Source organism: Hemitrygon akajei, chromosome 5 (assembly GCF_048418815.1).
Source record: "Hemitrygon akajei chromosome 5, sHemAka1.3, whole genome shotgun sequence".
NCBI lineage: Eukaryota > Metazoa > Chordata > Chondrichthyes > Myliobatiformes > Dasyatidae > Hemitrygon > Hemitrygon akajei.
In genome coordinates this window covers 39,250,576-39,266,191 of record NC_133128.1, presented here as the reverse complement: position 1 = coordinate 39,266,191, position 15,616 = coordinate 39,250,576, and the positions used below count along the sequence as shown (strand labels likewise).

Sequence of the window (15,616 nt, the reverse complement as noted above, 5' to 3'; positions counted from 1 at the left end):
TGGGGTATAGTGATTAAAACTAATGTTCTTGGCAGAAGAAAGGGTTACCGTGTGCATTTGTGTATACGTATATGTACCTTTTGGGGCTGGGTGAGGGGTGGAACTAAAGGACTATTAGACTAAAGGTTGGACCTGAAACAAGGAGAATCATTCCCCTCTTTGGAAGGGACTTGTTATTTGATTTTTAGGTAAGTTTATTACAAGTTGTAAGATCAAAATAAATAAGTTAATTCCAAGAGGAAAAAAATCCCATTATTTTATACAGTAACCCAAATATTTTCAATTAAAGCAGTAAAATAAATTGCTATAATATAGGTGTGTGTTCTCTCTTTTACCCACCAGAGTAAGTGAAAGGTAATTGATGACGTTGTTTATGGTACTGTATATATTTCTAGTCAGGAGTAAAGTTATTAAGAAAAATCATGTGAATGGTGTGTCTATATGAACTACAATAAATGAAGTCTTTAACTTTGAGAAATACTTCAAGTAAAAGTATATAGAAGGTAGTAAGCAGTGACCTCCTGATGAATGTGAACATTCTAGGATAAATTGCCAAGAGGTTAAAACAAGGCTGTTCCTTAAATATGAATTTCCTACCTGCAGATATTGTGTCATAAATGAGGAAATTAATATTCAAGGTTTTTATTTGAAAGAAATACAGATCTTTCCTGGGCTGCACAAGTTCCATTCCTGTCAACTGTTTGTAACCCAGGCAGTTTGCAAGTAGGAATGTCGGACTTGCATACATACAGCCTATACATACAAATGAGGTGTTGATAGACAAGTAGAATGAATTTGCTGGCAAATCAAGTTCTCAGGTGACAGAAGGTGCCTGTAGTAGCCGGCAAATCTGTTCTACTTGTCTACCAACACCTCACTTGTATGTATAGGCTGTATACAGGTTGGACATTCATAAACTGCAGAGGACCTTAATAGGCCTGGGGAATACAATAAAACTCAGGGGAAGGTTTGGGTGTGGTACATTTAAATGTATTCAGTTCTGGTCACGTCATTATGGGACAGATATGGAAATTTCAGAGAAGGTATAGAGAAGATTTACCAGTATGCTGGCTGGATTAGAAACCATATCTTTTGAGGAAAGGTTCAGTAGGTTAGAGATGAAAGGTGACTTGATAGAGGTGTATACAATTATAAGAAGCTTAGGTAGAGTAGGCAATCAGCTTATTTTTCCCAGGGTGGCATGGCTTATATGAGAGGTGATTGGAGGTAAGTTTAGCAAATATGTCAAAGTAAGGTTGTTATACAAACTGGTGGGTGCCTGGAATGTACTGCCAGGGGTAGTGGTAGAGACTGATACATTAGGGACTTTTAAGAGACTCTCAGATTGGCACGTGGATATAAGTAAATTGGGGGCTTATGAGCTGTGTGGGAGGGAAGATTAGATTGATCGTGGAGTAGTTTATATAGGTTAGCACAATATCATGGGCTGAAGTACTATGCTGCACTGTTTTGTGTTGTGTGTTCTACAATTGTACTCAAATCATATTTGTATTTCTAATTAACTCTGTTTCTTAAACAGGTGTGGGGTACCAGATTAAACAAATACATGAAAAATAATTCTCCAAAGCATAGTTTAGACCACATTTAAATGAGGAACGCAGTTTTAACTGTTGTGTCAAGTGAGTTTTTATCATAGCATTTGTGTTACGAAAAACTCACTTGCAGTAACCTCAGCTACATAGCATCATATAAACAATATTCACAAGTATTAAGCATAAATTCTACACAATTTTTACAAGAGAAAAATAGAATTAGAGCAAAAAGAATGTCAATTTTAATACGAAGTGATCAGAGTAGTCAAAGGTTTTGCTAAACTGTAGTTGTGATTAGGGGTTTGCTGGTTGATTCAAGGGTGAAAGGTTGCAGAGAAGTAGCTGTTCTTGAACGTAGGGTTGAGGGACTTCAGCTTTTTGTACACCCTGCCCAATGGTAGCTGCAAAGAGATGACATTACTCGGATGCTGTTATTGGAGAAAGCACATTAAAGCCACCAGGAGCTATGACTGCAAAGCCATGGTAACAGCAGAAAAATAATTTACTTGGCATCTTGCCAATGTAATGGAGAGGGAAGGTGAATAGAAATTTTGAACGTTCAGAGTTTTGAATCTTCAGTGTTTTGAATACCTAAATACAGAAATACTTTTTCCTCGGGTTAAACAAATAGCCACAAGGGGGCACCAGTTCAAAATTATTGCTGCTGAATGGGTGTAGAAAAAATATTTGGAAATTTATTCAAAAGAAGAGCATTTATCAAAATAGAGTGGTTGAGGTCAAGGCCATGTTGCATAATTTACAAAAAATAATGGATAATAGATCATGCCTGTAATAGAAAGGAATTTGGGATAAAATCAGAGTGTAAGTTTACTTTGTTTTTTGTTTGCTCAGGTTAGCCATTGGCACATATAGTACATGACAGACTGAATGTCAATTTATTTTGTACTGTAACTAGCATACTGTTGCTCTGTGGTAGCTGAGCTCTATTGTAATTTCAAGAGCTGAGTCGTCACTTGTCTGAAGGTCACATCCTTATTTTTTATTAATAGACAAAAACTACATGTTGTGAAATTTACAAAATTGGCTTCTGGTTTTAATTGGACAAAGATCCCTATATTAAATATAACTGCAATTCTTCAGTACAGGTTTTCTTGAAGCTTGAAGATAAAAGTCTACCAACATTTAGTGTATGTAGTCTACCTCAACTGTCACAGTAAAAAGAAATGTTTTTCTTCATTAGCCTTGGACCTCTATTTTAAGAAATTGGAATTTCTTGGCTGTGACCCACCCTGGCTACATGGCTTTTCTTACGTATGATGAGGTGAAAGCTCGTCTCCAAAAATATATCAATAAACCTGGCAGGTAAGAAAGAAACTAATTGCATTGTAAACAGAGTTCTTAAAGTGAATTCTACATTATGGTACTGTTGTTCCAGAAAGTAAATTGTTTTCTCCACTGATACTTAATTATAATTGTTTATAGTAATATGTTTGTGTATAATTCCTTTGTCAAATATATAATGATTAGTTTATCTTTACAGATTGCACAAGACAAAGGTAATCCTGGAGCAGCAGTTTATTAAATCAATATTTAACCTAAAGTGTACCAACTTGCGTTTTGTATATTTCATATTCACTAACTTTTTCTCTGGAGTGGATTGGGGTAATAAAGTTGCATGGTAGTGTCTGAAGAACAAGGCTATTCATTATTCAAAAGGATTATTCATTGTGCTTTTATTCTAAGCAATCAGTTATGCTTCTTGCATCTTCCAGAAATGAGATATTATGTTGAAGTTTTTTTAAGATGTTGGTAAGGCTTAATTTGGAATATTATATGGAGTTCTGGTCATCTACCTACAGGAAAAATATCAGTAAGACTGAAAGAGTGCAGAGAAAGTTTACTAGGATGTTGCCCGGACTTGAAGACATGAGTTAGAGGGTAAGGTTGAATAGGATAGGACTTTATTCCATAGAACATAGGAGAATGAGGGGAGATTTGATAGAGGTATACAAAATTATGAGGAGTATAGATGGGATAAATGTAAGCAGGCCTTTTCCATTGATGTGGGGTGAAAGTAGAACTAGAGGTCATGGGTTAAAGATGAAAAGTGAAATGTTTAAGGGGAATATGAGGGGACATTTCTTCACTGAACTACCAGCAGAAGTGGTAGATGTGGGTTTGATTTCAACATTTAAGAAGTTCAAAAAGGTACATGAATGGGGAAGGGGGTGGTTTGGAGAGCTGTCGTCCAGGTGCAGGTCGATGGGACTAGGCAGATTAATAGTTTGGCATGGACTACATGGAATGAAGGGCCCATTTCTGTTCTGTAGTGTTTTATAACTCTAAATGAAACCATATTTAATTGATTGCACAAGTTGTAGAATTAGACAAATACTCTTAATGTGGTTACCTTAACTGAAGAAAAAGTATAAGATGATATTGTAGCGGTGTGCTACACGCAGCGCTAAAATAACGACACGGAGTCGGTAAACTGCAGCCAAAGACTAAGTTTATTTCAACTCCACAGTCTTGCTTTAAAGCCTGTCTCTCCCACCAGATACCTTGAGAGGCCCTACTGAAACCCCCTCAGGCTTTCTTCCTTTGTCCCTGCTCTCTGGCTAATTGTCAGCCGGTTCGAGTGTGCTAGTAATTGGGTCGCCACAATATCATGTTATTATTAAATACCACCCCACCAGCCTCCATGTCCAGCACATAACTCTCCATAAACTCCGCCATCTCCAACAGGATCCCTCTGCTAATCACATCTTTCCCTCCCCCCACCCGCCTCCATATTCCACATTCCACAGGGATTGGTCCCTACATGTCTCCCTTGTCCACTTGTCCCTCCCCACTGATCTCTCTTCTGGTACTTATCCTTGCAAACAGAGCAAGTGCCAAATCTGCACCTACACCTCCTCCCTCGCTACCATTCAGGGTTCCAAACAGTCGTCCCTCCAGGTGAGGGATACAGTAGATGACCCCTGTGAGTCTATTGGGGTTGTCTGTTGGATCCGGTGCTCCCAGTGCAGCCTCCTGTATATCAGTGAGATCTAACGTAGATTAGGAGACTATTTCGCAGAGCACCTATGCTTTGTCCACCAGAAAAAGCGGAATCTCTCGGTGGCCATCCATTTCAATTCTACTTCCAATTCCCATTCCGACGTGTCAGTCCATGATCTCCTGTACTGCCACAATGAGGCCACACTCAAGTTGGAGGAGCAAGATCTTGTATCCTTCCAGCCTGATGGCATGCTTCCAGCTTCCAGCCTGATGGCATGAACACCAATTTCTTGATCTTCCAGAAATTCCCCACCTCTCCACCATTTCCCATTCCCATTTCCCTCACTTACCTTAACTGCTTACCTGCCCATTTCTTCCCTCTGGTGCTCCTTCCTTTTTTCCATGGCCTTCTGTCCTCTCCTGTTAGATTCCCCCTTCTACAGCCCTTCATTTGTTTCACCAACCAACTTCCCAGCTCTTTACTTCACCCCGCCCTCCCAGTTTCACCTATCACCTGCCACCTTGTACTTCTTCTTTCCCTCTCCCCACCTTCTTGCATTGTCTTCTCATCTCTTTTTTTCCCAGTCCTGATGAAAGGTCTCAGCCCAAATCGTTAACTGTTTACTCTGTTCCTTAGATGCTTCCTGGCCTGCTGAGTTGCTCCAGTTTTTTGTGTGTATTGCTTTGGTTTCCAATATCTGCTGATTTTCTCTAGTTATTATTAAAAATAATGAGAGAAGCTGTATAAAAAGGTTCTGGGTCTCAGTCCTCATTACCATTGAAGATGTTAGTGTCTATGGATTAGTGGATGTAGGAATATTGCTACCTGAACATCTAAAGACTGTAAGGGACAGACTGTCATGGCTGAAGTCTTAACCTCTTTTATCCTTCAGCCACCTTTGTGAGAGCCCTCCTTTTACTCCTCCTCCTCCTACCTCTGGTTGTGTTAGATGCAATAAGAGACCATTTCAAGAAATAGAAAACAAGGCTTTTAGTTTGACACAGAGCAAAAACAAAAATCCACTTCGTTTTCTTCATTTCAAAAATACGGCTCTACTGATTCTTACGCCTTTCCCATTTCAATAGTTTGGAGATTTGTTCTGTTCTTTAGGACTAATTGCCCATGTATGACTAGCGTTGCGTACTAGCTGAATATATATGGGTCAATTTGACAGGACAGGCATCAACTACGTGATGCACATTGATTGATGTCACAGTTCTGGCGTGTGTTTGGGACATACACAGAACCACCTACTCAGTTTTTTTTCTTGGTTGCTGACATTGTATTTCGACAATAAGGGCCAAGCTATTGGTGAGGCCTCAATAATCACCCCCAGACGTTCCAGGGATCCAATGTGTTAGCTGTGTCCTGTAACTATATATGAAATTATTCTGCAGTAGGACATAGCTAGACTGAATCAGACTGCTGGAAAATGACTCTGGAGAGGTAGTAAAGGGGAACAAGTATGGGCACACAGACTGAATGCTATAGATACTTTGCTTCAGTCTTCATGGTGGAAGATATCAGTAGCATGCCAAAAATCTGTGAGTGGTGTGGGCAGAAGTAAGGATAGTCTCTATTACTAAGGAGAAGGTGCTTCTGAAACACGAAGTTCTGAAGGTAGATAATTATCAGAACCAGATGTACTACATCTCCGGGTTCTAAAGAGGTAACTGAAAAGATTGGGGAGGCATCAGTAGTGAACTTTTAAGAATCATGATATTCTTGAATGGTTCCAGAAGACTGGAAATTTGCAAATGACACTCCAGTATTTAAGAAAGGGGGGAGGCAAAAGATAGGAAATTATAGACCAGTTAGACCGACTTCAGTGGTTGAGTAGATGTTGGAGTCCATTATTGAGGATAAGGTTTTGGGGTACCTGTAGGTACAGGCAGTATAGACAAAGGAGAGACAACCAAACGCCATTAACAGGGTGCCGTACATAAGGCTGCTAAACAAGATAAGGGCCCATAGTGTTATGGGAAAGATACTAGTATTGTCAGAAAATTGGCTGACTAGCAGAAGGCATTGAGTGAGAATAAAGCAGGCTTTTTCAGGGTGTCTGCTTGTGACTGGTGGTGTCCCACAGGGCTGGGTGTTGTGTCCACTGTTTTTCATGTTATATGTTTATGCTATGAATGGCAGAATAGATGGCTTTGTGACCAAGTTTGTGTATGATTCAATAATAGGTGGGGAGGCAGATAGTGCCTCAGGGAGTTTGCAGAAGGATTTGGACAGATTAGAAGTATGGGCAAAAAATGGGAGATAGAATGCAGTGCAAGGAAGTTTATGGTCATGCATTTTGGTAGAATAAACATAGGCATAGATTATTTATTAAATGGGGAGTGAATTCAGAAATCAGGTGCAAAGTCATGGAAAGTCCTTGTGCATGATTCCCTAATGGTTAACTTGCAAGCTGAGTTGGTGGTAAGAAAGGCACTTGCAATGATATCATTCATTTCATGAGGACTAGAATCCCATAGCAAGGGTGTAATGTTGAGACGTTATAAGGCATTGGTCAGACCACATATGGAGTATTGCGAGCAGTTTTGGGCCCTGTATCTAAGAAAACGTGCTGGCATTAGAGAGAGCCGTTGGAACTTTACAAGAACAATCCTGAGAATGAAAGGTTTAGCATATCAGGAGTGTTTGATGGCTCTTGGCCCAAACTTGCTGGAGCATGGAAGAATAAGGGGGATCTCATTGTAACCTTTCAAATATTAAAAGGCCTAGATAGAATGGAAATGAAGAGGATGTTTCCAAGAGGGGGAGAATCTAGGATCAAAGAGCACAGCCTCAGAATAGTAGGACATTTCTTTAGAATACAGAGATGAGGAGAAATTTCTTTAGCTGGAGGGTGGTGAATCTGTGGAATACATTTCCATAGATGGCTGTAATGGTCTAGTCATTGTGTATATTTAAAGCAGAGCTTGATAGGTTCATAATTAGTAAGGGTATTGAAGGTTGTGGGGAGAAGTATAAGAATGGGGTTAAGAGGGATAATCAATCAACCATGATGGAATGGTGGTGTAGACTTGATGGACAGAAGAGCCTGATTCTACGTTTTATAACTATTGTATTTCACTCCGTGTATCAATGTCAAGTTGATTTTTGTGAAACAATAAGGAACTGGATTTTTAAGCTAATTGTTGTGAAATATTTTCCATTCCTTGTGGGAAGCACAGGATTTTAATCCTCCCTTTCGACAACCTAGTACAGGACTGTATTGCACCAGAAATGCTGGAAGACCTTAGCATATCAGGCAGCATCAGTGGAAGGCAAAAATTCAGGTTCATGTTAATGACTCAAACAGAACTGGAAAAATGAGAAACCAAGAAAGTTTTAAGTGAGAGGATGGAGAGAGCAGAGCCTTTGAGAGTGGAAACTAAGATTGCCTAGTTAATTATTGCTGACCCATCTGAAAACTTCTAAATAGCAGGAGGTGCATGGGACTGTTTGGAAACGGAATTTGATGTGTGTTATACAGATAAGTATATCTGATTCTTCACTGATTGAAAGCGATGTAATATTTGAGGTTTTACTACAGTACAAGATTATTATAATTTTTGCAGTGCTGCTACAAATTGTCAGAATTATTAATTTAAGATTTGTAACTTATCCCTCTGGATCATGATCTTTTAATCTCTGGGTTATTAATCCAATATTATAACCAGCCTATCCTCATGGTCACAGAACTTGAATACTGAAGTCACCAGTTTTCAAGCATTCTGAATGTGTTCAGGGGTAAAAGTACATACATTTAACATGCACCTCCAATGAATTTAAGCTATTTGTTGGTCATATAAAGTCTACTGGTATATATCATTTATAAAAATGTTAATTATACTAAATTTAAATTAATTTTCTACATTTTGGATGAGATGTCTGAAATTGCTTGACCTGGCACAGGATATCTGTTATATGCTTGTTTCGGTATTTGGAGGACTGGTCATTTTCTAGCCTTTGTTACTTATTCTGTGAACCCTTCTGTACATTTTTATACCGTATGCTCTCAGGTTGCTTTTGTTATTACCTTGATTCTAAGTATAAGACAATTTAAAATAATTATTTGAACTGGCAAGTTTAATTTACTGAGAGATGGGATTTATAAGCTTTACTTGCAAGTTATGTCTGACAGAGTACGGTAGACTGTCAACTGCAGCTGTATATCTAGATTTAATGTAATCCCAAAGGCCTAGGGCACAGGAATACTTGCCTTCGGCAAGACATTGGCATTATCCTGCTGTGTTCAAACTATTCATTTCAAATTATTTCTAAGATTTTTGTTTAATGCTAAAAGGGCTAATCTCATAGTGCTTAGCAAGGACATCCTATTGATACAGATTGGGACTGATATTTTTTATAAGTGCCTGTGTGGCTAAGCTTAACAGTGCTATAAGGCAGTTAGACTGTAATAGGTTGAACTGCAATGGGTTGTTTATATTGACACTGACAAATTGAATGTGTCCCTTTATTAAATCAGGGAATAACTAGAACAGGCTGACACATACTTTGATAATAGGTTTGAAATTTGAACTTTAAACTTCAAACTTTTTTCAAAGACGCTTTGCTACACTTCTTTTAAATAGACTTTAAGGCATAAAGGAGTTGACAAAAAAGCTACACTGTTCATTGTGCATTGACCATACAACTACATTTTAGATTTGTTTTTGGAAATTTAGCCCTAATCCTGTTTTTTCCCCCTTGCTCTTGGCTGTGCCACTTTGACCCACCTCTAATACCTTAAAATGAACTGTATCTACCATTTTCACACAATTACAGAAGATTGCTTCTGAATAGGTGTTTGAAGTACATAATAATACAAAGAAAATTTTGGTTTGTTTATTGTATCATGGTAGGATAGACAAGGGAGAGTCAGTGGATGTTGTTTACTTGGACTTTTAGAAGGCCATTCCAAGGTGCTGCACATGAGGCTGCTAAACAAGATAAGAGCCCGTGGTATAACAGGAAAGATACTAACATGGATAGAAGATTGACTAACTGTCAGGAGGCAAAGAATGGGAGTAAAATGTGCTTTTTCATATTGGCTACTTGTGGCCAACAATAGTGGTGTCCAACGTTTTTCTTGTATGTTAATGCTCTGAATGACAGAATTGATGGATCTGTGGCCAAGTTTGTGGATGATTCCAATAACAGGAGGAGGGGCAGGTTGTGCTGAGGAATCAGGGATTTGCAGAAGGATTTGGACAGATTAGGAGAAATAATAGGGCAAAGGAATAAGAGATAGAATACAGTGTAGGGAAGTGCACTTCAATAGAAGGAATAAAGGCATATATTATTTTCTAAGTGGGGAGAAAATTCAAAAATCAGAAGGGGTTCATTCCCAGGATCTATGCTCCCCCTGGTGAGGAGGAGCATTTGATGGCTCTGGGCCTTACTCACTGGAGTTTAGAAGAATGAGGGGTTTTTCATTGAAACTTATTGAACGTTGAAATGCCTAGATTAGTCATGGAGAGGACATTTCCTCTACTTGGGGAGTCTTCAACCAGGGGGCACAACCTCATAATAGAAGAATGTCTATTTAGAACAAAGATGAGGAATTTCTTTGGGCAGAGGATAGTGAGTCTATGGAATTTATTGCCACAGACTGCTGTGGAGGCCATGGCATTGAGTATGTTTAAAGCAGAGGTTAATAGGTTCTTGATTAGTAAGGGTGTGAAAGGTTATGGGGAGAAAGACTGGAGAATGGTGTTGAAAAGGATAATAAATCAGCCACGATGGAATAGTGGAACAGACTCAGTGAGCCGAATGCCCTAATTTTGCGCCTATGTTTTATAGTTTTGTGGTCTTATTTGCTGAGCATTTCTGCATTTTCTGTTTTACTGTAGCTTACAAGAACACTCAAATGGTACCTCTATTTAACTCCATATTGAATTGCTTCATTCCTGAAATATTATTAACTTCAACCTAAAATGTGTTTTTCAAGTACAAAATCCATGAACTTGCATCTATTATCCTTTTTAAAAAAATGATTGCATTGGCCTTAATTTGTATTCTGCCATAATCATTCACATACAGTGATAGTGGCAATAAATTTTCATTGCCTAAATGAATTAGTTTTTTTCCTCTATCCTTCCGTTCTGTTCCTTTATCCATTAAACATTTTGGATAATATTCTGAACTTCCATAATTTGTTTAATGTTTAATGAATCTCTTTAGTTGCTAAAACATTTCTTGCCCTCTTGCTAATTCTATACTTGCATTCTACAAGAGTCACTCATCTGTTGTAATTTCTAGTCTTTTTGTGGCAACCACAATTTCTGTGAACTTGAGGTCATTCAATAAATGGATACCCCTATCCCTTACTGTGCCAGCAACTTCTGTCGCTGTCTGTAAGGTTCTTGTATGTTCTCCCTGTGGCTGTGTGGGTTTCCGCTGGGAGCTCTGGTTGCCTCTAAAGGTGTATGGTTAGTAGGTTAATTGATGACATTGGTGTAATTGAGTGGCATGGGCTCATTCGACCAGAGGGGCATGCTGCTGTGCTATATCTCTAAATAAAAATAAAATAAAATTCTATTTGCCTTAATAACCGTTGTACCTGCAAACCAATCTCTGAGTGAATTGATGGATATCGAGAAAACTCTTTGAGACTGAAGGTCAACCATGGGCAGCCTCAAGGCTGAATGAGCATTTCCTGCTCCTCTTAGTTCTTTAAGTAGTAATTCTAGTCTTGGTCTTCAACATTCAACAGTAATCGTAAATTATTTATGTTAGACACAATTATGTACTTAGTTAACTAATGGTTTTCCATGGGGCACACTGGAGTAAGTGGCATTTCAGAAATCACTCAGTGCAATTCAGTTTTTCGTTAACTGAGTTCCATTTCAGAGCCTATGGTATAGGTCTCCCCAGGTTATACCATGCTCTGTTCAGGTGAATTGTTCCTAACAGATGGCTGCAGCCCTGCAGCAGCAGGCAAATCCATATTCCCAGCATCCCAAACATTTGTTCACATATACAGGCTGTACAAACAGCAAACAGTGGGCTTCTGTATGTGGCAATAGCTCCCTGTGGCAAGTTTACAACATTTAGTTTTAAATGCTGCAAATTGTGATTTTTTTTTTTACAAAAAACCCTGACTGTTCTGTGTAAATAAAATGCTGTTTGAATTGCCTTTTAAATCCATTTTATATAAGGTTGATCTGAGTATTGGAACTTTTGTATGTTCATGCTTAGTTACTTTGTTTTGTTTCTGCCACAGCTACATCTTTAGGCTCAGTTGTACCCGACTTGGCCAATGGGCTATTGGCTACGTGACAAATGATGGAAACATCCTGCAGACCATACCACACAATAAACCACTTTTTCAAGCGCTAATAGATGGATGCCGAGAAGGATTGTACGTATTTGATGTTGATAAGTTACAAATAACAATCAGAAGTGATGTCAAAATCTTCTTCAATGTTTTAATTATGATGTGAGTATTTGAAATATGTAAAGTTTTTCCCCCTCTTTTATTTAGTTATTTATACCCAGATGGACGAAGTTACAATCCAGATCTAACTGGATTATGTGAACCAACACCTCATGATCACATAAAGGTTACGCAGGTAAAGGCATTGTTATCCAGGTATTGTTTAAATTTTTATTGTCTTAAAAGTAAATTACATCATTGTTTTTTTTATCATGGGCCTAATCGGCCAGAGTGCACACATTTTGAGGCACCTGTACCTTCCACCTGATGGCATCAGCGAGAAAAGAGCATGGCCTGGGTGTTGAGGATTTTTAATGATGGATGCTGCTTTTCTACGGCAATGTTTCATGTAAATGCGTTTAATGGTTGGGAGGGCTTTACTGATTATGTACTGGGCTAAATCCTTTTGTAGGATTTTCCACTCAAAGGCATCGGTGTTCTCATATCAGGCCATAATACTGCCAGTCAATACACTTTTCACCACACATCTATAGAAGTTTGCCAAAGTTTTTGAGTTTTTACAAACTAGCCAAACATCTCAAACCAGTATTTGCACATACAGTGAGCCTTGTGTTTAATTGAAGGCCTCTTTGCAAAATTTATCAATAACATAGGCAACTTCATTAAATATGAAAGACATAAGAATTACATCAGAAACATTTGGAAACAAGTTCAATGTGGAGGGTGGTAAAATGGATAGCTTGCCACAGCAGACAATTACCAATAGTATTCTATGACTTTCACTAATTTTGTAAACATTTTAAAATTCTTTCCCATTAGGAACAATATGAGCTCTACTGTGAGATGGGTTCTACATTTCAGTTGTGTAAAATCTGTGCTGAGAACGATAAGGATGTGAAGATTGAACCATGTGGTCACTTGATGTGCACTTCTTGTCTGACGGCCTGGCAGGTATGTGGACAAAGAAAGAATTCCTCTGACTGTGGAGTCCACAAAGGTACATTAAGGTACAGGAGGAGGAGTATAGGAAACTGATACAGGACTTTGTGATATGGTGCAACTCAAACTACCTGCGTCTCAATATCACCAAGACCAAGGAGATGGTGGTGGACTTTAGGAGATCTAGGCCTCATATGGAGCCAGTGATCATTAATGGAGAATGTGTGGAGCAGGTTAAGACCTACAAGTATCTGGGAGTACAGTTAGACGAGAAGCTAGACTGGACTGCCAACACAGATGCCTTGTGCAGGAAGGCACAGAGTCGACTGTACTTCCTTAGAAGGTTGGCGTCATTCAATGTCTGTAGTGAGATGCTGAAGATGTTCTATAGGTCAGTTGTGGAGAGCGCCCTCTTCTTTGTGGTGGCGTGTTGGGGAGGAAGCATTAAGAAGAGGGACGCCTCACGTCTTAATAAGCTGGTAAGGAAGGCGGGCTCTGTCGTGGGCAAAGTACTGGAGAGTTTAACATCGGTAGCTGAGCGAAGGGCGCTGAGTAGGCTACGGTCAATTATGGATAACTCTGAACATCCTCTACATAGCACCATCCAGAGACAGAGAAGCAGTTTCAGCGACAGGTTACTATCGATGCAATGCTCCGCAGACAGGATGAAGAGGTCAATACTCCCCAATGCCATTAGGCTTTACAATTCAACCGCCAGGACTTAAGAACTTTTTAAAAGCTATTATTAATGCTTTTTGAGATAGCGATTTAGATGCATATCATGTTTTTTTACTGAGTTAAGTATTGTATGTTATTAGTTTTGCTACAAGTGTATGGGACATTGGAAAAAAAGTTGAATTTCCCCATGGGGATGAATAAAGTATCTATCTATCTATCTATCTATCTAAGCACCAAAACAATGTAATGCATGATGCCTAATATAAAACGTTGGAAGTATTCAGCTAATCAGGCAACATCTGTCCAAAAAGGAACCAAATTCATGTTTCTGATCCAAGATCTTTCATCAAAACTGGAAAACTGCAAAACAAATTAGTTTTAAGTTGCAGAGAAAATGTGTGAGATTTCAAATAGAGCAAAGGAAGTGTGAAATCAGGAGTATGCGGTGAATCCACTCGCACTCTGTGTTGTTCATTGTTATCAACAAGGGTGTGCTGCTGTGGCTTTGTGAAATAACAGAGGTCAAACCTTAGCTCTCAGTTACCTCTTCATATATTCTTCTGGAGGATGAGCATCAGGTAATTGTCTCATAGAGTGTCAGTGATCTTATTTTCTCTGGAGATCTTTCCTTCGCAGCCACCATCCTTGTAGTCATCTAACCCCAAAAAAGCCCTCTTTTGTCCACACCTGTTGATCCACAACCTGGGCTGTCAGGTTGTTTCGACTGTTCTTACACCACCAAACTTGTTTCTTCCCACCTTCACGCCATCCTTGCTCTCCAGATCCAGGCCTTTCCCACTTGCATTCACATTTGATGCCATCTGCCACTATAATATTTTTCATTTTCCTGATTTCTACAGGTTCATCTTTATTCTAGACCTACAGCCCTTTACACTCTATGTAACACAGTGGGGTGATCCTTTCTTTTTCAGCCAACAGAGGCTCAACTGGCTCTTCTCCATCGTTGCTAAGCAAATGACTGAAGACCTCATTCTCATATTGAATAATAACAAGTTCACTTTCTTTGGATTAAAACAACAGCTTTGAAAACTAGTGTGGGCCTACAGTATGCTATGTTTTGTGGGATACATGGAGCAGTCTTTGATTCATTCTTACGCTGGTCCCTTCAGCTATTTTTCTGGACCATTGGTTAACTACATTGATGCTGCTTCCTGCACTTATACAGAACTTGTGAATTTATTATTCTTGCTGCCAATTTCCACTGACTCCCACAACTATGTTATGTATATTTCTTCCCAGGCTGCTTCCTGTGAGGATTCCATTCCAATCTTTCTTTTTGTATTTCCTTTGTTGCTGCTCTGATGAAGAGATTTTCCATTCTGAGATGCTTTTCCCTCTCTTTAATCATGGCTTGAAACCTGATACATATCTCATCTGGTCTTCATCTTTCATCTAATCAACCTTCTCATTCAGCAGATGGACCTTCACATTTTCCACCACAGTTAATTTTTCATCACAAGGCATATCTTCACCTCACTACCTTTTCAGCTTTACAGAGGGGTCATTCCCTTTGTACCACCTTGCTATGCCTTTTCCATGTCCACCAACCTCTCATCTTCTCATGGTTCTTTCCCATGCAGCTGAGCAGAAACAACACCTGCTTTTATTTTTAACTTAATCCCTTTTCGTCATCCAGGGACCTAACAATTCTTTCGTGTGAAGCAATGATTAACATGTGTTTCCTCCCCTCTGGAAACACCAGAAGCCAATGAATGAACACTTTGTTTAGTCCACTTTGCCTGTGTTTAGTCCAAAGGGGTGATGTTGAACTTTCATCTGCCTGCTATTTAATTCTTCATGCCACTTCGCCTCCCACTCTAATCTCTTTGTGGCTTCCTGGACTGTTCGAGTGATAACCAGTGTAAGTGAAAGTTTCAGAAAAAGCATTTTGCATGGGTTGTGACTTCTGGAACTGGATTCCACCTACCCCCCCCCCCCCCCCCCCTGCAATCTTCCTGCACTTATTCTATGTAGTCATTTCACAATCTTGTGAGATTTCCAACCACCACAACCCCTCCCCCCATTCTTTTAAACTAAATATAAGTATAATCAATCTAACTTCTATAA

The 15,616-nt window shown here is 39.1% G+C and overlaps 1 protein-coding gene across 5 annotated transcripts in view; it reads left to right on the top strand.

Moving 5' to 3' along the window:
• cblb (Cbl proto-oncogene B, E3 ubiquitin protein ligase) overlaps positions 1 to 15,616 on the top strand; it is a 154,887-nt gene that overhangs the window by 89,703 nt on the left and 49,568 nt on the right. For all 5 annotated transcript variants that reach the window (XM_073045278.1, XM_073045277.1, XM_073045276.1 and 2 more), the window contains exons 4-7: positions 2,755 to 2,876; positions 11,738 to 11,875; positions 11,999 to 12,086; positions 12,731 to 12,862. In XM_073045278.1, coding sequence (XP_072901379.1) covers positions 2,755 to 2,876; positions 11,738 to 11,875; positions 11,999 to 12,086; positions 12,731 to 12,862 — 480 coding nt within the window. The remainder of the gene's footprint in view (positions 1 to 2,754; positions 2,877 to 11,737; positions 11,876 to 11,998; positions 12,087 to 12,730; positions 12,863 to 15,616) is intronic.